Genomic DNA, 24924 nt, shown 5'->3' with positions numbered 1-24924 from the left:
GCCTGCAAAGGCTTCTGGGTGAATGTCTGCTTCTGCTTAGAATCATAGAATCGTAGATTTGGAAGGGGCTTACAAGGCCATCGAGTCCAACCCCCTGCTCAATGCAGGAATCCACCCAAAAGCATCCCTGACAGATGGTCGTCCAGCTGCCTCTTGAAGGCCTCTAGTGTGGGAGAAGAGCCCACCACCTCCCTAGGTAACTGGTTCCATTGTCGTACTGCTCTAACAGTCAGGAAGTTTTTCCTGATGTCCAGCTAGCAAACTGTTACGCTATTCTATACCAGTCAGCGACATTCCTTTGTGTTGTGGGAAAGATGGGTCAAAAGCACAATTCCAGTGATCTCATGAGAAACACCAGATGTCTTATCGGATGCAGCGCGGTACCATATCTGGAGGCCCTAATGAGCTGACATTCCAGTCTTACCGTCCAATTAGTAAATGCACCTGGGTGAAAGGGTGTGCCAAAGAAATGCCAATTTTATCAGCAACAATGTCGACTTATGCTGTAGTTTCTTGCCATGAGAAGGTCTGCTTTGTTATTAATCCCATGCAATTAATCACTTGCTGAACTTGGCAGCAATGCCAAGTTCAGTCATGCTATCATTGTTCTTGCAACCCAGGGGTTGGGGCTCCAGACTGCTCGAGGGGGTCTTCTGTGCAGGACGCTTTCGAGTCTCGTCCACTATTACTGGGATATCGTATCAGTCCTTCCAGCTCCGGCCGTGAGCTTCAGGTTGTTATCAGAGTTACCAAGGAGACAAAAACAGCCAGACTCGCAGGTTTGCTTACGAGACTAATTTATTGGCATATTTTCAGCACATTCAAGCATATCCCAGTAAAAGTGGACCAGACTGTGAAAACTTCCTGCACAGAAGACCTTTTGAGCAGTCTGGACCCCCCACCCCTGGGCACAAGAACAATCAAAGTGCTGGTATTGACATTTAAAACCCTAAACGGTTTGGGGGCCAGGTTATTTGAAGGAACGCCTCCTCCCATATGTACCTGCCCGGACCCGAAGGTCATCCTCAGGGGTCCTTCTCCGTGAGCCCCTGCCAAAGGAAGTGAGGCAGGTGGCTACTAGGAGCAGGGCCTTCTCTGCTGTGGCACCCCGGCTGTGGAATGAGCTCCCCAGAGAGGTCCGTCTGTCACCAGCTGAAGACCTTTTTATTCTCTCAGTATTTTAACACTTAATTTTAACTTAAATTTAAATTTTACTGTTCTAACTCTGCATTTTAATCTTATATCAATTTTGCTGCGTGGTTTTATCCTGGTTGTGCTTTTGATACTGTATTTTGTATTTGTGCTTTTAACCTGTTGGTTGTTTTATTATGGTTTTAATTTTTGTGAACCGCCCAGAGAGCTTCGGCTATTGGGTGGTATAAAAATGTAATAAATAAATAAATAAATAAATAAATTATAGCATAACTGAACTTGGCATTGCATCTTCTTCTTCTTCTTCTTCTTCTTCTTCTTCTTCTTCTTCTTCTTCTTCTTCTTATTATTATTATTATTATTTATAGCACCATCAGTGTACATCAGTGCCAAGTTCAGCAAGTGATTAATTGCATGGGATTAATAAAAAAGCAGCTTTTCTCATCATAAGAATCCATAGCATAAGTCGACATTGTTGCTGATAAACTTGGCATTTCTTTGGCACACTTAAGCTTCCCTTTCACCCAGGTGCACTTACTAACTGGATGGCAAGACTGGAATGTCAGCTTGTTAGAGCCTCCAGATACAGTACCAGGCTACACAGATAAGACATCTGGTGGTTTTCATGAGATCACTGGAATTGTGCTTTTGACCCATCTTTTCTGTAACACAAAGGAATGTTGCTGACGGGTACAGAACAGCATAACCGTTTGCTAGCTTAGAAGCAGAAGCAGCTATTCACCCAGAAGCCTTTGCAGGCAGCCCTGGTTTGCCAACCTCCAGGCCATACAATCCACCCCTAAGATGGTCAAAGGACATACAGTGATCTATGTGTTACAATCTCTTCTTACCCTTGCGGGCCGGATCTTCCCAGAGTGCAGGACTTGATCCTCCCAGAGTGCAGGACAAGGAATAACGGGCTCAAGTTAAAGGAAACCAGATTCCAGCTGGACATCAGGAAAAACTTCCTGACAGTTAGAGCAGTACGACAATGGAACCAGTTACCTAGGGAGGTTGTGAGCTCTCCCACACTAGAGGCAGCTGGACAACCATCTGTCAGGGATGCTTTAGTGTGGATTCCTGCATTGAGCAGGGGGTTGGACTCGATGGCCTTGTAGGCCCCTTCCAACTCTGCTATTCTATGATTCAATGATTCTTTTGCCCCGTCGTTTGACCCCCAAGGGGCCCCAGTCGCTGCTTGAATCAATTATTTCGGGTGGCAACGGCACAAAAGCAATAAAAGCATATATTCAGGAGAAAATAACTCTACATTACAGTGACGCGTGCATACAAAGCTGTTACATTATGATTCATTACACTTTGCTTGTCAGGAACATACATATATCAAAAGACTTTGCATTAGAGTTCTTTAACTAGCAGAGGAAAACTGGGCTACAGGCGTTGCTTTCTTCTCTACCGGGGGTGTATTCCTTTAGCATTCACAGACATACACTGAAACAATAAAAACTTGCAAAGAAACAGAGGTATTAGCATCTAGAGTATATACATTGTACACAAGGTTTTCTCTCTCTCTCTCTGTCGGTGGAACAGGCATGGCTCACTTATAGAATCTACTCTCTGGTGTCCACCCCTAGATTAATCTCCTTGTAAGCAAACCTGTGAGTCTGGCTACTTTTGTCTCCTCGGTAACCCTGATAACCTGAAGCTCGCAGCCGGAGCTAGACGGATTGGAACACCGCTCTGAAAAAAAGGAAAAACTTCCTGACTGTTAGAGCAGTATGACAATGGAATCAGTTACCTAGGGAGGTTGTGGGCTCTCCCACACTAGAGGCCTTCAAGAGGCAGCTGGACAACCATCTGTCAGGGATGCTTTAGGGTGGATTCCTGCACTGAGCAGGGGGTTGAACTCGATGGCCTTGTAGGCCCCTTCCAACTCTGCTATTCTTTGATTCTATGAAATTCTTGAATGGGGAACGGTATCTAAATATTGAAAATAAATTTTAAAAAAATAGTCGTCCAAAACATCTGGAGGGCACCAGGTTTGTTTCCACGGTTTGGAAGATGGTCTGGATGGAATTGCCTTTGTTTTTCTTCTTCAAAGGTAAGCGAAGCCACATTTAGAACTCAGCACAAAACAGCACACTGTGAGGGGGACCCTGTTCTTCAATTTAAATGTTATACTTTATTGAGTTATCATATACAGAATAAAACTTTCCTTTTTCCATAACGTCCCTTTTCCCATCCTGCCGAAACCATCCAATCATACCAAAGATTAATACTATAGAAGGTAACTCACGAGAACCGTAGCCGTAAATGTAATGTAACAAAAAACGCATTACACACGTCATCAGCAATTTGCCCTGATCCAAACAATTCCATGAAGCTGTCCCAAATCGTATAAAACTGATTAAATTTGCGATTAATGAAGCTCTACGTAACTGTTTTGTTTCACGGTCCAAGACTTATGTATCCTACGATCAATGCCTTGTATGCAAATGGGCATCAGGCACTCTGAACCGAAGCTATTCCAAGCTGAGGTTCGCTCCTACAAAAAACTCTTGTCGAAATACTGTTTCCAGAGGGGTAGCCGTGTTCGTCCGTTGCAGCACGACGGCGAAGAGCCTTGTGGCACCTGAAAGTCTTCACAATTTTATTCTGGCATAAGCTTTTGTGGACGGATGCACAAGCCTTCTCCTCAATGTTGGTGTGGGATCACACATATTTATTTATTTACTTACATTTATATACCGCCCCACAGCCAAAGCTCTCTGGGCGGTTTACAACAATTAAAAATAATAAACATTAAAAGTATACAAACATTTAAAAAACATAAAAACAATATAAAAACAACAGTATCCATTTAAAAACAACAATTCTGGGGTCCATTAAAAACAAACGTAACGTTAAATGCTGTTAAAATGCCTGGGAGAAGAGAAAAGTCTTGACCTGGCGCCGAAAAGATAACAACGTTGGCGCCAGGCGAGCCTCATCGGGAAGATCATTCCACAGTCGGGGGGCCACCACTGAGAAGGCCCTCTCCCTTGTTGCCATCCTCCGAGCTTCCCTCGGAGTAGGCACTCGGAGGAGGACCTTAGATGTTGAGCGCGGTGTACGGGTAGGTTCATGTCGGGAGAGGCGTTCCGTCAGGTATTGTGGTCCCAAGCCATGGTCCCAAGCCAAACATATAATTGCAATGGTGGGCAAATTAACAGACGAAGTGTGATAAAAAGTTTTTTTTTAAAAGTGTGATAAAAAGGATATGCTTTTTAAAAAAAGAGAGCTCTCAGAAGGGAACAGGAGCAATTCAGGAGGTGGGGAGATGAGGAAAGAAGGGAGGCCTGGTTTACAACCTATCCTCAGGCCCCCCTCCCCCCAGCCTCCTTCCCTCCTGCTCTACAGAGCCCCAGTTAGACAGGCAAAAAGCCCATCTAACTAAAATACAGAGCGTCTTGGGAAAGGGCTTTCCATTCTTCTTGAAAGGACAATGGTCTCGCTTAGATTGCATAGTTTTGCCCAGGGGAAAGTTCAGACATAGCAGGAAGCGTTTGCTTTGAGGCTGTCAGATTAGCCAATACGAAGCAAGGAAGAGGAGGACCCTCAGTATGAAACACCAACCAAACCAATCAACAGGCCCATAAATGCTGTACACTACAAGACAAAACACATATATTACAAGACAGAACAGTACTGATGGGATTCGTTTTGTGTATGGTCGGCGCTACACTCTTTGAATCCTTGAGAAGCCGTTTGCATATTGTTAACAGAGACTCATTGTCCGTCGTACTGTTATGCCTCTATCAAGTGTCGTTTAAATACAGCCTACTGTTTATTATTCTCTGAGATTTTTGAATGCTATTCAAAAGAGCACCTTTTATCAGCTTAGGCTGATATACCAACTGCGCCCTTATCTGGACAGTGATAGCCTAGCTACAGTTATCCATGCTCTGATAACCTCTCGTTTGGATTACTGCAATGCGTTATACGTGGGGCTGCCTTTGAAAACGGTCCGGAAGCTTCAGCTGGTACAAAACAGGGCAGCCCGTTTACTAACAGGGACTGGCTGGCGAGATCACATTACGCCAGTCCTTTTACAACTTCATTGGCTGCCAGTCCAGGTCCGGGCCCGATTCAAAGTGCTGGTATTGACATTTAAAGCCCTAAACGGTTTGGGGCCAGGTTATTTGAAGGAACGCCTCCTCCCATATGTACCTACCCGGACCTTAAGATCATCTACAGGGGCCCTTCTCCGTGAGCCCCTGCCAAAGGAAGTGAGGCAGGTGGCTACTAGGAGGAGGGCTTTCTCCGCTGTGGCACCCCGGTTGTGGAATGAGCTCCCCAGAGAGGTCCGCCTGGTGCCTACACTGTACTCCTTTCGTCGCCAGCTGAAGACCTTTTTATTCACTCAGTATTTTAACACTTAATTTTAACTTAAATTTAAATTATACTGTTTTAACTCTGTATTTTAACCTTATATCAATTTTGCTGCGTGGTTTTATCCTGGTTGTGCTTTTTATATTGTATTTTGTATTTGTATTTTTAACTTGTTGGTTGTTTTATGATGATTTTAATTTTTGTGAACCGCCCAGAGAGCTTCGGCTATTGGGCGGTATAAAAATGTAATAAATAAATAAATAAATAAATAAATTTGTGTATGGATTTATTGATTGATTGCATTTTTATACCGCCCAATAGCCGAAGCTCTCTGGGTGGTTTATGGATGTCACTATGCCCTATTATATGCTTAAGAAGCAATGTGGATTCCTGCATTGAGCAGCTGGTTGGACTCTATGGCCTTACAGGCCCCTTCCAACTCTACTGTTTTATGACTCTATGGTCCAGTATTAATTAGAGAACTTGTGTATTTACATGTATAAGCGGGTTTTGGAGGTGTACATATACCATACATACAATTATAGGTGTCATGTCTAGCCCTGCTCCCCGTGGGTTGGAAGAAGGTGTTTCAAGTGATCAATCATAATCAGACTCTGAAGTAGAGAAGTCGGCGCCAGAAACAAGCCAGCCTGTACCAGTGGGGGAGAAAGCTCTCACGGGCTCTTCACCAGCTGGGAGTGAACCCCCTCCAGAGCTTATCTATTCAAGGGCAAACAATACAGTCAGTGGGAAGCCAATATTCTTCCAAGGGGGAGAGCACGGAGAGGTTAGCCAATCCTAGAGTACGCCACAGACTAAAATGGGTGGAGCTAAAGGAAGGCGAGAGAAAGTCAGCCCGGCTGGCATCCCATCAGAAGCTGCCTCAGAACTAGTCTCTCTGAAGTTAACGCGTCTTGGGAAAGGGCTTTCCATTCTTCTTGAAAGGACAATTGTCTGTCTTAGCTTGCATAGTTTTCCCTAGGGGCAAGTTCCTAGAGATTAGACTCTTTTCAGGTGGGAAGAGATGTTTATTACTTGAATAAAGCTTTGTGGATTACTTAGCAGTCCTCATTATTGTCTCCCAAGAAGGCGAGAGGTTTTGAGAAACACAACAATGTTTTTTTTTAATCCTGAGTCTATCATTTTGTTTTATGTTTTTTTTAATCCTGAGTCTATCATTTTGCTTATTGTAATACACATCCTTTGTGGGTCCATTGATTTGTTTGGTCAGATTAGTCAAGTAAAGTCTTCCAAAACCTGGTGGCCTCTGGGTTTGTTGGACTACAACTCCCATCATTCTTAACCAAGGGCCATGCGGACTGGGAATGACAGAGGTTGGGAAAGAAAGGCTGGTTTAGCCTCTCCTGTTGGCAGAAGGAGCCAAGCAGGGGCAATTGAGTGGTGGCCCCAATTGCTCCACTTGTGAACGACAAGCTGGAATTCTTGGCAATTCTAACTCACATCGGAACACGGCCAGTTGATAAACACCAAGCCCACAAAAGGCAGAGCCAGAGTCTGCCGAAAGAATAATCTGGCAGACTTCAACAAAGTCCGCCAGATCTCAGCTTTAAAAGTGAGTGTGTCTTGCCAGCCCCAGGATTCATGTGCCGTGCCGAACCCAAGCGGCTCAACCTGATTATGCAGGTTTTTCCCTCCACAAAAGAAAAAAAAAGTTGCCGCGTGCATTGGGCACTTTAGCGGCAGAACAAGAAAGAACTGCTCTTATTAAAAGTTCAAAGAGCTTCTTGTGGCATTCTGAGAAAGCACGTCACAGTTTGAGCTTGCCAAATAGAAAATATCCTCTCCCTCAAAACACCTGGAATTAAAATTCACCAAGAGCCTAAACCAGTGGTTCCCAAAGTGGGCGATACTGCCCCCTTGGGGGCGGTGGGATTGCATAGGGGGGCGCTAAGAGGCAAAGGGGCAGCAGGGGGGGGGGCGCTCCAGGTGGTCTTTTCCGAGAAGCGCCTCTCCAGAAGGTCTTAAAACCCAGGGGCATTTTTATGGGAGAAGGTAGTTTGGTCCCAAGCCATATAGGGGAAGAATCCACACGTGTATTAATACCGTTTAAGAAGAGTCCTTTTAATGGTGAATTGAAATGTTTCAAAACCACCAAAACGCTAATGAAGAGACATATCCTGCTTGGTGTGCCCCGCCATGCTGGCTGCAAAACAAAGGTGTTCACTTTCTTTTCCCTCCCTCCCTTGGCAAGCCTGCGGCGGGTGCTTCGGATTTTGAATAAATATTCAATTAATTGTTACTGTTTTGAATTTTATTGTGATTATCATCCTTAGTGGGTCGTTGAAAACCGCTATTCTGAATAATGATTTTTATAATGTAGGGTAGGGGGCACTGGGCATGAGTTTGTGGAATCAAGGGGGCGGTTACCTGAAAAAGTTTGGGAACCACTGGCCTAAACAGACCTTTCCCAAGGTGGGTAACCACTGGATATGCTGGTTGGGAATTATGGGGTTTGCTAACACACCTGGAGGGGGTTCAGGTTGGAGAAGAGTGTATAAGGTTTCACTCTGGTTCAAGATTAAAGGAATCGCTGTGCCACACACCCTTTTATACCTCAAAAGAGTGGGTTGGGACTTTGCTAATTGGTCCTCTTCCAGTGTGAAATGAGGCTCGCGTTCCAATGGAAACTCTTTCCACAGGGGAGACATTTCTACAGTTTCCCTTCCAAAGTGGATTCTCTGATGGCATGAATGAGTTTACCGTATCTGAGGCGTTACTAGTTCGGCCGGGACTTTAAGTGATTTTCCATATGGCGTGGAAGAATGTTTCCTTCCCATCATTCACGTCAATTGCCTGTTAGACAGTGTTGTTAAATGATGTCTTACTGATGAAGCTATTTGCGAAACACATAAAAATATACCGGATATAACACTGAAGATATCTATTTAACTTTGGAATCTGTTTAATACTGAAGATACCCATTTGACTTTGAAATCTGTTTAACGCTGAAGGTATCTAATTAACCTTGAAATCTGTTTCATATATATTTTATTCAGCTGTTTCAGCTTTGTAATAAATATTGCATTACTTTTCCTCACTGTCATAGTGATGATATTGTGTATATATATATGAAAATTGTAATTTAAAAATTGATACATATTAATACAAATTGTGTACCCCTTCTTTATATTTGTAGTTGTGGGCCTTGACACTATCTATTTAATTTGGCCTGGAATAAAAACCAGAAAAATTAAAGGAAGAAACCACAAATTTTCCCATCCCCACCCCCCCGCTCCAGGAATCTTTGTAACATTTCACAAACAAACAAACACCCACTTCTTTTCACCGAATTTTCCCAGTTTTTTTTGCCAAGACTTCACATTCCTACCCACACGCTAAATGCTTATATACTTAGACCTACTGGCTCATTTCTCTTCCCTCTCTAAATCTAGGGCTGCTTTCCCCAACCTAGTGTCCTCCAAACAATTTGTACTTCAACTCCTATCAATCCCAGACAGCATGGCCAATGGTCAGGAAAGCTGGGAGCTGTAGTCATAGAATCATAGTAGAGTTGGAAGGGGCCTCTAAGGCCGTCGAATCCAACCCCCTGCTCAATGCAGGAATCCACCCTAAAGCATACCTGACAGATGGTTGTCCATCTTGAGGGCTTCTAGGGTGGGAGAGCCTACAACCTCCCTAGGTAACTGGTTCCATTGTCACACTGCTCTAACAGTCAGGAAGTCTGACTGTTAGTCCAAAATATCTGGCGGATACCAGTCTAGGGAAGGCAGAATTAGGTTGTCAAAGTGGGAGCAGTTAGTGAATCGACCCTCACTCTGCTATGGCTATTGTGATATTTCGGTCTTTGGGGCCCTGAGTGAGTCTTTCCCTCATTGTGTGAGTGGCTTTACAAATACCTCTCTGTTGTCATTTTTCTGAGGTAATAAAAACTTTTGAGGTAGCCTGGGGAACCTGTTTCTCCTTTTTTTTTCTGCCCTGACTTGGAGGCTGTCTTTCCTCTGGTTTTCCTTTCCGTCCGAACCAGTCAGAATTCTAAAGCAGCTATTCAAGGTACCTTGCTTTCCCCTTGGATAGCTCCTTTAGGATTCTGACTGGTTCTGACCAAAACCCAAAGCAGATTCACCTCCCCAATGACACCGGAGCCGCCAGCCCCCGCTGCTCTTGAGGGCACCGGGTCACGGAAGGCTGATTTATAGCGCAACATCAATTCCGTAACATCCGTTAAGTGACGTTCTGCTTCAGCGAGTGCTGTTCCGTTGTGCTCCTGTGGGTCCTCTGGTGTTTAATCAGATTCGGGCTCTGACAGAAGCTTTTCCCGCACACAGAGCATTTATACGGCTTCTCCCCGGTGTGAATCCTCCGGTGCGTATTGAGGCCCGACTTGACGCAAAAGCTCTTGCCGCACTCCGAGCATTTGTACGGCTTCTCCCCCGTGTGGATCCTCTGGTGCGAAACGAGGTTCGTGTTCCGATTGAAGCTCTTCCCGCAGTGCAGGCATTTGTGTGGTTTCTCTCCCGTGTGGATTTTCCGGTGGCTATTAAGCTCCGACCGCCGGCGGAATCTTTTCCCACAGTCGGCGCACTCGTAGGGCTTTTCTCCCGTATGGATACCCTGATGGTTCTTCAGATGCTGCCTCTGACAGAATCTTTTCCCGCATATGGTGCATTCGTACGGTTTCTCTCCTGAGTGGGTCCCCTGGTGACTCTTAAGATGCTGCTTCTGATAGAAGCTTTTCCCACATACCGTGCATTTGAAAGGTTTCTCTCCCGTGTGGATTTTCTGATGCCTGCTAAGGTTGGAGTAATGCCTGAAGGTTTTCCCGCACACCGCGCATTTATTCCGTCTCTTTCCTTCGTGGGCTTTTTGCTGGGATGAGTTTTCATGGGAGCTGCCGGCTTGACAAACAGAGGGTTCGTGTCTCCATCCCTCGGTTTCGTTTCCGTCCTGCTGTTTTGGCCCATCTGGAGTCACGTTGTGTTCTTCCACCCCGGGCTGTGTGACTCCACCCTGTGACACCCAACGTGGCTCCCCCACGTTCTCACTCCGCTGTCCACCACCTTTCGCAACAGAGAATAAAGACAGTGTTACATAAAAATCAAAGGGGAGAGGTCTATCAATAATTGTTCGCCACAAACAGCTACATTTATTTATGTACATTTATTTATTTTTGTGAACCGCCCAGAGAGCTTCGGCTATTGGGTGGTATAAAAATGTAATAAATAAATAAATAAATAAATTTATTTAGAATATTTATATACCGCTCCCCATTGAAAAATTTCAGAGCGGTGTACAAGGTAAAATGAAAATAAAAACAGAATAAAACAGTTAAAACAAAATTTAAAAAGAAGCAAAAACAGAAATCCAAGGCTGCATGTTAAAGAAAGGCTTCTTGGAATAAAGATGTTTTCAGGAGGAGCCGAAAGGAGTACAAGGTTGGCGCCTGCCTGACCTCCAGAGGCAGGGAATTCCACAGGAGGGGGGCCACCACGCTGAAGGCTCTTCCCCTGGTGGACTCCAATCGGAGGATGGATCTATGTGGAACCACCAGGAGCAGGCCCTCGGATGACCTCAGGGACCGGGCAGGTTGGTAAGGGAGAAGGCGCTCTCTCAGGTATCCTGGTCCCAAGTTGTTTAGGGCTTTGTACACAAGTACAAGAACCTTCAACCTGGCCCGGTAGCGAATAGGCAGCCAGTGCAGTTCCCTCAGCAGAGGAGTTACATGCTGGAAAGGGGCAGCTCCGGACAACAGCCGAGCTGCAGCATTCTGCACTAGCTCCAGCTTCCGGAGCAGCTTCAAGGGCAGCCCCACATAGAGCGCGTTGCAGTAATCCAATCTTGAGGTTACCAATGCCTGTACCACCGTGGCCAAGCTATCCCTGTCCAGGAGAGGCCGTAGTTGGCGAACCAACTGAAGATGGTAAAAGCTCCATGGAACCGACACGTCCGGAGCAGTGCCCTCTGAATACCAAGTGCTGAGGGTGACAAATCTCAGGAAAGTGCAGTTGACTTACTGCCCTACTTCTGGGCTTCCCAAATGCATCTGGGTTATTTTTTTCTTTTTTATCACCTCTATTTTTAATGATGTTTTATGGGTTTGAACATATTTTTTTTTATTATTGCGCTCCATCCAACGAGCATTTTATTGCACGCTCGTTACTGGGCACTCACGGATTTTTTGCAGGTCCCTCCCATGACGTCGTCCGCCTCCTGCGCACCTTATTTTAATTTTATTTATTTGTTGCATTTATAACCCGCCTTTTTTTCCTCCAAGGAACCCAAGGCGGCATACATAATCCTCCTCCTCTCCAGTTTTATCCTCACAACAACAACCCTGTGAGGTAGGCTGGGCTGAGAGTCTGTGACTGGCCCAGAGTCACCCAGTGGGTTTCCATGATCTAGTAGGGACTAGAACTCGGATCCCCTGACTCCTGTCTTTAGCCACTACACCACATTGGCTCTCCGACCCTCCTTGCCTTCCTTGCGCAACAAAAAAACTCTCCACAAAGTCCGATATATTTTAAACTGCTCTCTCCTGCTGTGTGCAGGAGAAGCAGCGAGATTAGAACAGCCAACTGAATGGGCCTCGTGCTCGTTGTTTACTTCCTCTTTTGAAAGAGGAAGTAACTCAGCAACGAAAACACGGCCGGAGAAGCGACGGTAGGGAGCGTGTTCCCCTCCCCTTCATGTGATGGAGCTAATTGTGTATGCTAGGGTGACCATATTTAAAGGAGGACAGGGCTTCTGTACCTTTAACAGTCGTATTGAAAAGAGAATTTCTGCAGGTGTCATTTGTATATATGGAGAACCTGGTGAAATTCCCTCTTCCTCACCACAGTGAAAGCTGCAGGAGCCCTGCCCTCTTTTAAATCTGGTCACTCTAGTATAGCTCCTGCAGCTTTAACTATGGTGATGAAGAGGGGATTCCACCAGGTTCCCCATATATACAAATGACACCTGCTGAAATTCCCTTTTCTATTCAACTGTTAAAGATACAGAAGCCCTGTCCTCCTTTTCATAGGGTCACCCTAGTGTATGCATATGACAGAAGCCATCTTGGAGGACACATTTATTGCCTGAGGGACAGGAGCTCAAAGGCGCCACCTAGCCTGCAGTACCACCTGACTGTGCACTTGTCAGCTGACTCCCAAAGACCAATCCCTGTCCAGCAGTCCCTATTAAAGCACCAGCCCCAAGAGTTCACTGCTCTTTGTCGGGCTGTGAGAGGATCCTGTCAGGCGAATATGACAACTAGTTTTCTCCAGGGGTGCACGAGCCCCCTAACATATACTTACAACTCATCTTTCCTTGCTGCACCCTTTCCTGGATTGAGGTTTCATAAGGGTTGCTGCCATTGAGGCATGATGCAGCAGATTTATTCTTCAGTTCTTCTGTTTGGCTTCCCTCCTGCCAGTCTGGTCCATTCAGAGGCCTGCCATTTTCTTCTGACATGTGTTGCTTGGCTCCTTCCAATGACATCACGCACGGCTCCCTCTTCCTCTCATTCTGCTGCGTATCACCTTCCAGAACCAAGAGTGAGGACCAATGAGAATGCATTGGACAAAGATGCAGTCAGACTGAGCTATCGTGCAGGAGGATGGAGTATAAAAATGCATCTGCCCACGCAACACTTGCGAAGACCCAATGGCTCAGTTCAGACAACACGTTAGTCAACGCAGTAGGAAAACTCCACTCAACGGTTGAGTTCTTCGAGGATACTCCCCACACATGTTCTAACTCCATTGTTGTGTGACTGTGGGCTACTGTGGAGTTGAGTAAAATCCTTCGCGATGTTTGATTGACAGTTCCTCCACCCTCTCTCCTCCCCCGGTCCTCCCGATGGTATCCCATCAGCCATTGCTGGGGAAAAAAAAACAATTCCAGTGGCTCTCCTAGAGCGGTACTCCCTCCTTTGGCCGCTCTTGCCAGAGAACTCTGTAGCCAGTGGGAAAAGTCAACTCAACACAACGGAAATATCCATGGAGCCACACAACACAACGGTTGTGCAGGAACTCTCCTCTGCACAGCGTGGAGATTCTGCATGGAGTGTTTTCCAAAACAATTCCACCGTTGCATGGAGTTTCCCTGCCAGACAACACATTTCCCAACGGTGGTTGAGAAACGTGTTGTCTGAACTGAGCCAATGTGTGGAAGATATCATTATTGGTCACAATCAGTTTATTTGTATTCTGCATTTCCCACAGGGCACTGTGCTGAAAGCGGTTCACAAAAACAAATTCGATAGCTGTAATTATCAAATCAAATTAGTTCAATTGCAGTTGAATCAATCAATCAATTAATTAATCATTTACACTCTGTACTGCCCAATAGCCAAAGCTCTCTGGGCGGTTTGCAACAGTGAAAACCATGCAATACAACATCGTAAAACATAATATAAAAAACTGTAAAGTTTAAAACTACAGCATAAAAGCCAAAATGAAAACCAAAAATAAAACCAGGCAGCAGTGCAAAAGTATAAAATACAATATCATATTTAAAAATAGAAACTGAAAGACTAAAATGCCTGGGCAAATGAGAAGACCTTCACTAGGCACTGGAAAAAAACACAGTGTAGGTGCCAGGCAAGCTTCTCTGGGAAGTTTATTCTGCAACTGGGGTGCCACAGCAGAAAAGGCCCTCTTCTGGGTTCTTCTGGGTAACCACCTACCTCACTTTCCTTGGTTGGGGCTCCCGGAGACGGATCGCCGAAGACGATCTTAGGGTATATATCTGAGGAGATGATTCCTCAGATAAACTGGCCCCAAGCCATTTAGGGCTTTGAATGTGAACACCAGCACTTTGAATTGGGCCCAGAAATGGATCAGCACCCCTTCCTGGAGTCGGAAGACCTAAAGACGGTTGTGCACGTGCTGGTAACTTCAAGGCTTGACTTCTGCAATGAGCTCTACATAGGGCTACCTTTGTGCCTAGTCCGGAAACTTCAACTAGTTCAAAATATGGCAGCCAGGTTGGACACCGGTACACCTAGGGGTGTCCACATTATACCAGTTTTAAAATCTCTTCAATGGCTGCCGATTAGTTTCCGAGCGAAGTATAAAGTGTTGGTTATCACCTTTAAAGCCCTATGTGGTTTGGGTCCAGGCTACCTGCAGGATCGCCTTCTCCCGTACAATCCGCCCCACACACTCAGGTCCTCTGGGGAGAATCTACTTCAGCCAGCCAAAACTAGATTGACAACCGTTACCCAGAGGACCTTCTCTTCTGCTGCTCCCAGACTGTGGAATGGCCTGCCGGAGGAGACTCGTCAACTTAACAGTCTACTAGCATTTAAGAAAGCTATAAAGACTGATCTCTTCCGGCAGGCCTATCCTGTGGAATTTTAGGATACTTTTAGAATGTTTTTAGAACGCTTTTAGGATGTTTTTAACAGTGTATGCTGTGTTTTTAATCAGTATTTTATGTATTTTAAACTTGCTGTTGTTCCCCGCCTCGATCAGAATGGAGAGACGGGTTAGAAATAAAGAGCTTCGGCTATTGGGCGGTATAAAAATGTAATAAATAAATAAATAAAAATAAATAAATAAAATTATTATTATTATTATTATTATTATTATTATTATTATTATTACAGATGGATTATAACGTTGGCCTGTGCCTGTTAACAGTCTCACTGTCCTAGTCTGGACCAGCTGAAATTTCCGGAGTGTTTTCAAGGGCAATCCCACATATAACACATTGCAGTAATCCAGACAAAGGGTTATCAGCGCATGGATAACTGCAACGAGGCTACCTGCGTCCAGATAAGGATGTAGTTCGTATATTAGCCTAAGCTGATAAAAGGTGCTCCGTACTACTGGGTCCCCCTGCGCTTTGAGTGACAGTTCTGGACCCATGAGGGCTCCCAAATTACGAGGCTGATCCTTTAGTGGGAGGGCGGCCCCCTCCAGAACAGGTTGAACATCACTCATCTGGTACATCACTCATCTAGCCTCATCTAGAGTGTTGCATCCAGTTCTGGGCTCCACAATTCAAGAAGGACGCAGACAAGCTGGAGTGTGTTCAGAGGAGGGCAACCAGGATGATCAGGGGTCTGGAAACAAAGCCCTATGGAGAGAGACTGAAAGAACTGGGTCTGTTTAGCCTGGAGAAGAGAAGATGGAGGGGAGACATGAGAGCACTCTTCAAATACTTAAAAGGTTGTCACCCAGAGGGGGGCCAGGATCTCTTCTCGATCCTCCCAGAGTGCAGGACACGGAATAATGGGCTCAAGTTACAGAAAGACAGATTCTGGCTGGATATCAGGAAAAACGTCTTGACTGTTAGAGCAGTACAACAATGAAACCAGTTACCTAGGGAGGTTGTGGGCTCTCCCACACTAGAGGCCTTCAAGAGGCAGCTGGACAACCATCTGTCAGGGATGCTTTAGGATGGATTCCTGCATTGAGCAGGGGGTTGGACTCGATGGCCTTGTAGGCCCCTTCCAACTCTGCTATTCTATGATTTAAAACATATCAAAAATCTATTTTGCATTGCTTCCACCTGGTGCCACCTGGCTTTTTATACGGCTGTTAAAAGACAGAATATAAACCACCTCCATCTCCACCGGTCCTTACCTAGCAAACTGGCATCCCCTCCATCCTCTCGCTTAACTCGGCTGGGCGCATTAACCAATGGGGCTGCCGCTTCCGTTGGGAATTCCGCAGGCACCTCTCTGATCCTGTCCCCAGGCGCCTGAAAAAGAGTAGTGAATGTCTTGAGCCAACGAAGACAGCCAGTGTGGCTAGAGTGTTGGACCGGGACTCGGGAGATCCGGGTTCTAGTCCCCGCTGAGCCATGAAGCTTACTGGGTGACTTTGGGCCAGTCACTGACCCTGTTCAGATGATGATGATGTTGATTTTATCTCTTTCTCACTCATGGTGGTTTTGCTACCTGGACATTGACGGGCTTTGCCAAGTCATGCTGCCTTTTACAGATTCAGGAATTTCCTGACAATCGAGTATGTTTTAAGTGTGACTGCTTTTTGGATGTTGGTGTGGATGTATTTTGGTAGGCCCGGTTTCTGAAGGTTTTCCGTATAGTCTTTTGATGTGATGCCGGTGACTGATGTGACTAATGGAATAATTGTGACCTTTTCCTGTTGCCACAGTTCTTTGACTTCCATGGCTAGTGGTGTATATTTTTCTCTCTTTTCCTCTCCCTTTTCAACAACGTTTTTGTCATTCAGTATTTCTATGTCGATGAGGTATGAGAGTTTTTCTTTTTTTTGGTCTATGATCATTATGTCTGGTGGTGGTGGTTATTATTATTATTATTATTATTATTATTATTATTATTATTATCTTTTGTAAACTGCCCAGAGAGCTTCAGCTATGGGGTGGTATATAAATTTAATAAATAATAAATAAATAAATGTTATTTACATTTGTACACTGCCCCATAGCTGAAGCTCTCTGGGCAGTTTACGTAAGATTAAAACACTTAAAAACAATACACAAAATTTAAAACTACAAAAACACACAGCATACACAGAAACATACATTTAAAACAACTATAAACAGCTTTAAAAACAAATCTAGGATCAGTAAAGCTCATCACAAATCGCTAAATGCCTGGGAAAAGAGAAAAGTTTTAACCCGGCGCCGAAAAGATATCAATGTTGGCACCAGGCGGGCCTTGATAGTGAGATCATTCCAGAATTGGGGGGCCACCACAGAGAAGGCCCTCTCCCTTGTTGCCATTGGGAATGGTTCACACGACTTGCTAAGCCACAGTGGTTAAGCATTTTGAGCTGAACAATATGGCTTAGCATGTCGTGTGACCATTCCTAACCATAGTGGCTATATAACCGTGTTTTAAACACCCTCACTAACCATTTGTTGCAAAAGAGTCAGCAGCCTAACCATGGTTTAGCGTGTCGTCTGAATGCAGTCATCGACTCTCAGGCTAACCCACCTCACAGGTAGTGAGAAAGGGGATAGGGAGACTTCACACACACACACACACACACACATAAGTCTAGAACCCCATGGGGTCATCTCATGAAACTGATTGTTGGGAGATTCAGGACAAATAAAAAGAAGGACTTCTTCACACAGAGTATAGTTAAACTATGGAGAAACAAGCCAGGATCCTAGGTTCAGATGACACACTAAGTTTCTGGTTAGTTAAGCTGCTCCTGGTGGTGGAAGGAGCCAAGTGAGAGTAAACAGGCTGTGTGCAGTAGCCCAATGCTTGTTCTCCACGGTACGGCGGGATTCTCCACAACCCTGGCTTACTGTTCCATGTGAACATGGCCACAGTGCAAAGAATGTCAACCTGAACTGGCAGAGATATACACAAGTGTAGAGAAAAGAAAACGAAAATATGTTAGTCGTGAGGTCAGATGGGAATGAAATGCAAGAAACGTAGTGATAACTACGTTTAAGCTGCGAGGTATTAATTACAGGGACCGTTCATAGAATCATAGAACAGTAGAGTTGGAAGGGGCCTATAAGGCCTTCGAGTCCAACCCGCTGCTCAATGCAGGAAAAGTTGCTAAACATCCTGGCATTGATACATGAGTTGATGCTGTGTGTTTTACACGCCATCATCCTGATTCAGGCCGCAGCCGATAGAAACAAACTTGTGGATAAGTTCTCACCTGCTCTTCCCGCCTCTCGGCCTCTTGCTGCTTCAAGAGAAAACCCTCCGCCAGCGTCACCGCGTGGAAACAGCTTTCGGATTCACGCTCCTTCACCCAAATTTGCATCTCCTGGGGTAGGATGGCCAGGAACTGCTCTAAGATCACCAGCTCCAGGATCCGCTCCTTGGTGTGCGTTTCAGGCTTCAGCCACTGGCGGCAAAGTTCCCGGAGCCTCCTGTACGCCGCCCGCGGTCCCGAGGCCTCCTTGAAGCTGAAGTGCCGGAACTGCCGGCGCGGCGCGTCTGAGCTGAGGGCCCCGTCGTTGCTCCCCAGGTCATTCGGGAGCCTGTCGGGTCTCTTTCCCGTGGCATCTGGCCGGTGATTGCTCCCCTGAGCCACTCCATGATCTCCGGGCCAGAATCTTGTCACCCTTTCTCCTTCACTCCATTGGTCGGTGGTAGCAGCCACGTCAGCGGAGGCCGAGAAAGCCTTAGCATCAACCAATGGCCTGCTCTCAGGTGGCTGTTGGCTTCCCCACCCGGCCTGAAGGGGCTGCAGTGTCTTCAGGTAGGCCTGCCATTGGGATTCCCAGCGCCGGGACAGCAATTCCTCACCTGGTTCCTGTTTCACGCGTTGCGTGGACCATTTCGGGCGTTCCCCTTTCAGCTCCCCCTGGGCGACAGAGGGCATTTCTCCTGCCCTCTCGAACCCCAGCTCCGGGTCAGTTCCCTCCTTCACCTCCTCTTCCTCTATTTTGACTCCCTGTCCGAATGCGAAGGCCGGAGGACAGGAAGCTTGGAAGTGAAGGCCGGCGGGCAGGAATTCTGCTCCCTGTTTGGCCGCCATTTCCTCTCACGCGAGGTAATTCTAGCTTGGTTAAAAGTCCAACCAGTTGCTCTTTGTGTGCCTATGTGTTGGCAGTTACCTCAACACAAAAGGGAAGTTGCGTGGGTCCAGAAGGGTTCGCTCACTCTTAACATTCTTGCTTTCCTACCTCAATTTCACATCAGTATATCAGGGCTATAATACTGGAGCGATACAGATATGTCACCAATGACCTTCAAGACATGATGGGGCTCTGGCAACACATAAAGTTGTTACAGCTGTTGGCGGTTTTGCTCGACTCCAACCACACGTTTCTTCCTGCGGAAAGAGACAGAAACAAGAGGTCAGAACTCAAACCCGAAAAGCGGGATCCTGCAACAAAACATTGCCATGTGGAATGTTCTTGTTCAGGGTTGTAGCCAACCTGCGAGTCAGCCAGCCATAGGGTGACCATATGGAAAGGAGGGCAGGGCTCTTGTATCTTTAACAGTTGTTGAGAAAGGGAAATTTCAGCAGGTGTCATTTGCATGCCTGCAGCACCTGGCGAAATTCCCTCTTCGTCACAACAGTTAAAGCTGTAGGAGCTATACTAGAGTGACGAGATACAAAAGAGGGCAAAGCTCCTGCAGCTCTAACTGTTGTGATAAAGAGGGAATTTTGCCAGGTGCTGTATGCATACAAATGACACCTGCTGAAATTCCCTTTTCTATACAACTGTTAAAGATACAGGAGCCCTGTCCTCCTTTATATAGGGTCACCCTAGCCAGCAAGGCCCTTCCAGGGAATTCCATTCCATTCCATTCCTGTCCCCATCCCCCCAACCATCAGTCTTTATTGGGCTGTTTAGGTTTTTCTTCCACCTCTTAGGGATTTTTCCACTCAAGACTTTTCTGGACTTCTGCACTACCACAAGATGTAGTGATGGCCACCAATTTGGATAGCTTTAAAAGGGGGTTGGATAAATTCCTGGAGGCAAAGGCTCTCAATGGCTACTAGCCCTGATGGTTGTGTGCTATCTCCAGTATTCGAGGCAGTAAGCCTGTGTGCACCAGTTGCTGGGGAACATGGGTGGGAGGGTGCTGTTGCACTGTGTCCTGCTTGTTCATCCCTGGCCGATGACTGGTTGGCCCCTGTGTGAACAGAGTGCTGGACCCTTGGTCTGATCCAGCATGGCTCTTCTTATGATCTTATATCTCTCCTCTTAATGGTGCCGTTTTGGCTACATAATCATCAGCACTTAGACGATGGCTTTTGCTATTAGCACACAGAATGCCTCATCATTCACTTAGACCATTGGTCCATCCGGTAGTTAAATATTTTTAGACTCTGAACGCAACGGTCTTGCGGGGCGGGCTCTTTAGATAATTGTGTGCATTACTTCACTGGCTTCAAAATGTGGGAAGCCAGCTCTGCTGTGCTTGGGGGCCCTCCTGCTCATTCTACTGAGTGGGGCCCTGGACATCTGCCCCACAGCCCAGCCCTGAATTCCCTTTGGGTCCATCTGGCCCCATTTGGTTGCCTCTGACTGGTAATGATTGCCCAGGTTCCTTTCCGAAAAGTGAAAACGTTTGGGTAAGGTGACCCTATGAAAAGGAGGACTGGGCTCCTGTATCTTTAACAGTTGCATAGAAAAAGGAATTTCAGCAGGTGTCATTTGTATATATGGAGAACCTGGTGAAATTCCCTCTTCATCACAACAGTTAAAGCTGCAGGTGCCCTGCCCTCTTTTAAATCTGGTCACTCTCGTATAGCTCCTGCAGCTTTAACTGGTGTGATGAAGAGGAAATTCCACCAGGTTCTCCATATATACAAATGACACTTGCTGAAATTCCTTTTTCAATACAACTGTTAAAGATACAGGAGCCCTGTCCTCCTTTTCATATGGTCACCCTACGTTTGGGGCTTTTGGTCATAGAAAAAAAGTGACCAAGGGGAGACATGACAGAGGTGTATAAAATGATGATGCCGTTATGCAAATAGAATAATAATGAAACCAAATCTAGTTATGACATTGAGCATGTTTGTACAACCTACTCTACTTTTCCCTTCCTCTGACTCAGTGTTAGACATGTTTCATGCTCTCTCTCTCTCCCTCACACACTCATACCCACAAACACCTTGGATCCATTCACACATTCAAAGCCAGAAAGCTGGGTTTTCCACCAAAAGTCCAGCAGTTAACTTCGGTTTTCCACCCAGAGTCCCTGTACATGTAATCACGTTTCCAAGCTGAGCATACCTGTGTAACACACGCGTGCACACGTACAACATCTAGGCACACACGTGAAAAACGTAACGTGTGAAAAGGCTCTTTAAACTCTCCAAGCTTACCCACACCGTGATTCCATTTCTGCTTTGCCTTGGCTGCGATGCTCGCTTCTGCTGTCCCCTCTGTATCGCCTCTCTCCGATTTCCTCTGTGTAGCTCTCACACCCAGGAGCAAACTGGAGGTACTGGCAATAGAGGCAGTGCGGCCATTTTGGGAGAGGGCAGGCGTTTCTGCGAAAACGACTGGCCCTGCGATGCCGCGTGGACATGTTGGAAGAGGGCGATGCAATGCCGCGCCGCCATGTTGAAGGAGGGCAACTATGAGGGAGTTAATGCGGCTGTGCGGCCATCTTGGAAGAGGGCGGGAGGCATTTTAATCAGGGGAGACCTATGAAGCATGGCCATCTTGGGAAAGGGTGGGAAGGCAGAGGTGGGTGGTGGTGTGGCCATCTTGGAAAAGGGCAAACAGGCATTTATTCAGGCCTACTAATTAAACTACAGCAGGTCAAGGCATTGGACATCTCTTAATCACCCACATGTTTAGTTTTTTAACGGTTTTTAATGCTTTATGTGTGTATGTTTTGTGTTTTAGAATTTTAAATTTTGTATACTTGTTTTTATCTCAATTTTAGAATTTCTGTAAACCGCCCAGAAGCCATATAAGTGTAATAAATAAATAAAAAATAAACCGCCCTCCAGGTCTCTAGCAATTAAATCTTTGCGCAGGGAATTGATGCATCTGTTCTCTAGTGCACATGTTGGTAAATGCACATGCATGAAAACTAATATTTATGTATACCGCCTTTTAGGGCCAGAAGCCCTCACAATTTATTTATTTATTTATTTATTACATTTCTATACCGCCCAATAGCCGGAGCTCTCTGGGCGGTTCACAATAAAAATTGAAAACAATTCAATACATAAAACACAAACGCTTAAAATCATCCAAGGTGACATCTTGCATAAAAACACAGCAATAAAATAAATAATAATAATAATAATAATAATAATAATAATAATAATAATAATGTATTTATTACCTGCCTCTCCCTCTAGATCGAGGTGGGGAATAACACTAAATAAAATATAATACATATAAATTTGTATTATATAAATATAATACAAATAAATGCAAACCGTGGCTGCCCGCAAAGGCTTCTGGGTAAATGGCTGCTTCTGCTTCTAAGCTAGCAAACTGTTACTGCCTTCTGTACCCATCAGTAACATTCCTTTGTGTTACGGGAAAGGTGTGTCAAAAGCACAGTTACGGGGATCTCATGAAAACACCAGATGTCTTATCTGTGCAGCCTGGTACCGTATCCGGAGGCTCTAATGAGCTGACATTCCAGTCTTGCCATCCAATTAGTAAGTGCACCTGGGTGAAAGGGATCCTGATGTGTGCCAAAGAAATGCCAACTAGTGCCTTGTTTATCACAACAAACTAGACTTAAGCTATAGATTCTTATGAGAAGAGCTGCTTTGGTATTAACAACATGCAATTAATCACTTAAGCTTAACTTGGCAGCAATGCCATGTTCAGTCACGCTATAATTGTTCTTGTGTCCAGCTTTTGCCGAAGGGACTTTTGCGCAGGAAGTTTTCGCAATCTGGTCCACTTTCATTGGGATATGCTTGAATGTGCTGAAATACGCCAATACATGTAGTCTCCCTGTAAGCAAACCTGTGAGTCTGGCTACTTTTGTCTCCTTGGTAACCCTGATAACAACCTGAAGTTCACGGCCAGTGCTGGAAAGACTGAAACACCCACCCACCCTAAATTATAATGCTGAAATGGAGAAAGCGCGGGGTAACCAAGAGTGGGTTTTCGTGTAGGACTGCGGAGGAGAGGGATAGCCAAAAGACCACCAGAATGCAGCAGGTGCAGAAGCAAATTCTATTTTATTATTATTATTATTATTATTATTATTATTATTATTATTATTATTTATTTATATAGCACCATCAATGTACATGGTGCTGTACAGAGTAAAACAGTAAATAGCAAGACTCTGCCGCATAGGCTTACAATCTAATAAAATCATAGTAAAACAATAAGGAGGGGAAGAGAATGCCAACAGGTACAGGGAAGGGTAAGCAGGCACAGGGTAGGGAAAAACTAACAGTAGAAAGTAACAGTAGAAGTCTGCACAACATCAAGTTTTAAAAGCTTTAGGAAAAAGAAAAGTTTTTAGTTGAGCTTTAAAAGCTGTGGTTGAACTTGTAGTTCTCAAATGTTCTGGAAGAGCGTTCCAGGCGTAAGGGGCAGCAGACGAAAATGGACGAAGCCGAGCAAGGGAAGTAGAGGCCCTTGGGCAGGCGAGAAACATGGCATCAGAGGAGCGAAGAGCATGAGCGGGGCAATAGTGTGAGATGAGAGAGGAGAGATAGGAAGGAGCTAGACCGTGAAAAGCTTTGAAGGTTAACAGGAGAAGTTTATATTGGATTCTGAAGTGAATTGGAAGCCAATGAAGAGATTTCAGAAGCGGAGTAACATGGTCGGAGCGGCGTGCTAAGAAGATGATCTTTGCGGCAGAGTGGTGAACAGAAACCAACGGGCTGATGTGAGAAGAAGGAAGGCCAGAGAGAAGAAGGTTGCAGTAGTCCAACCGTGAAATAACCAGTGCATGAACAAGCGTCTTGGCAGAAGAGACAGACAAAAATGATCGAATCCTGGCAATATTATACAGGAAAAATCGACAAGATTTAGCTACTGCCTCAATATGAGGAATAAAGGAGAGCGAGGAGTCGAAGATAAAGCCAAGGCTACGAGCTTCCTTGACCGGAGTAAGCGTAACATCATTGACAGTAAGAGAGAATGAGAGATGAGGAGAAGGTTTAGGAGGAAAAACAAGCAATTCAGTCTTTGCCATGTTAAGCTTCAAGCGACGATGAAGCAGCCAAGCTGAGATATCTGAAAGACATGCCGAGATACGATCGTGAACATCAGGAGAAAGTTCCGGAGATGACAGATATAGTTGTGTATCATCGGCGTACAGATGATATTGGAGACCATGAGATTGAATAAGCTTGCCCAAGGGCAACATGTATAAGGAAAACAACAACGGGCCAAGCACCGAGCCTTGCGGAACCCCTACTGAAAGGGGAAAGGAGGAAGACGAGCTGCCATTAGTCAACACGCTGAAAGAGCGACCCGCTAGATAGGAGGCAAACCAGTTATAGACAGAGCCACAAAATCCAAGGTCATGAAGGGAATCTAAGAGAAGATCATGATCAACCGTGTCAAAGGCTGCAGTTAGATCAAGGAGAATAAGAACGGAATAATGGCCTTTAGACTTGGCAGTAAGGAGATCATTGGTGATCTTAGTAAGGGCTGTTTCGGTGGAATGCAGAGGACGGAATCCAGATTGAAATGGATCCAAAGCAGAGTTACTAGAGAGAAAGTCAAGACAGCGAGAGTAGACCGCACGCTCCAGGATCTTTGAAACAAACGGCAACAAAGAGACAGGTCGGTAGTTAGACAGAGATAGCCTATCAAGAGTAGGTTTCTTGAGAATGGGAGAGACTGTAGCATGTTTAAAAGCAGAAGGAAATGAACCAGAGGACAGAGAAAGATTAATAATATGTAGCAAGGAAGGGAGGATAGCAGGAATAAGATTAATAAAGATGCGAGAAGGAATCGGATCACGAGAACAAGTGGAAGGCTTCGAAGAGCGCAGTATTGTAGACAGTTCATCCGCAGAGACCGAAGGAAACGCAGAGAAATTTGCAGGAGGAGCTGACAGATGAGGAACAGGAACTGGAAGAGGAGCAGAGCTGGCCAGAT

At 45.4% G+C, this 24924-nt stretch overlaps 2 protein-coding genes across 2 annotated transcripts in view; one reads left to right on the top strand and one right to left on the bottom strand.

Annotated features, from left to right (window-relative positions):
* Window positions 1-18495, bottom strand: part of LOC134396972 (zinc finger protein 271-like) — a 29216-nt gene extending 10721 nt beyond the window's left edge. Inside the window, exons 1-5 of the mRNA XM_063123587.1 lie at window positions 18491-18495; window positions 18066-18402; window positions 16038-16155; window positions 12759-12983; window positions 9732-10523 (exon numbers count right to left, since the gene is read on the bottom strand). Of these exons, the coding sequence (XP_062979657.1) occupies window positions 9732-10523; window positions 12759-12983; window positions 16038-16155; window positions 18066-18402; window positions 18491-18495 (1477 nt within the window). The remainder of the gene's footprint in view (window positions 1-9731; window positions 10524-12758; window positions 12984-16037; window positions 16156-18065; window positions 18403-18490) is intronic.
* LOC134395661 (uncharacterized) overlaps window positions 1-24924 on the top strand; it is a 141646-nt gene that overhangs the window by 47066 nt on the left and 69656 nt on the right. The gene's annotated exons all lie outside the window — the stretch shown is intronic.

This window comes from Elgaria multicarinata, chromosome 3 (genome assembly GCF_023053635.1).
Source record: "Elgaria multicarinata webbii isolate HBS135686 ecotype San Diego chromosome 3, rElgMul1.1.pri, whole genome shotgun sequence".
NCBI lineage: Eukaryota > Metazoa > Chordata > Lepidosauria > Squamata > Anguidae > Elgaria > Elgaria multicarinata.
This window is presented reverse-complemented; position numbering and strand designations above follow the sequence as displayed.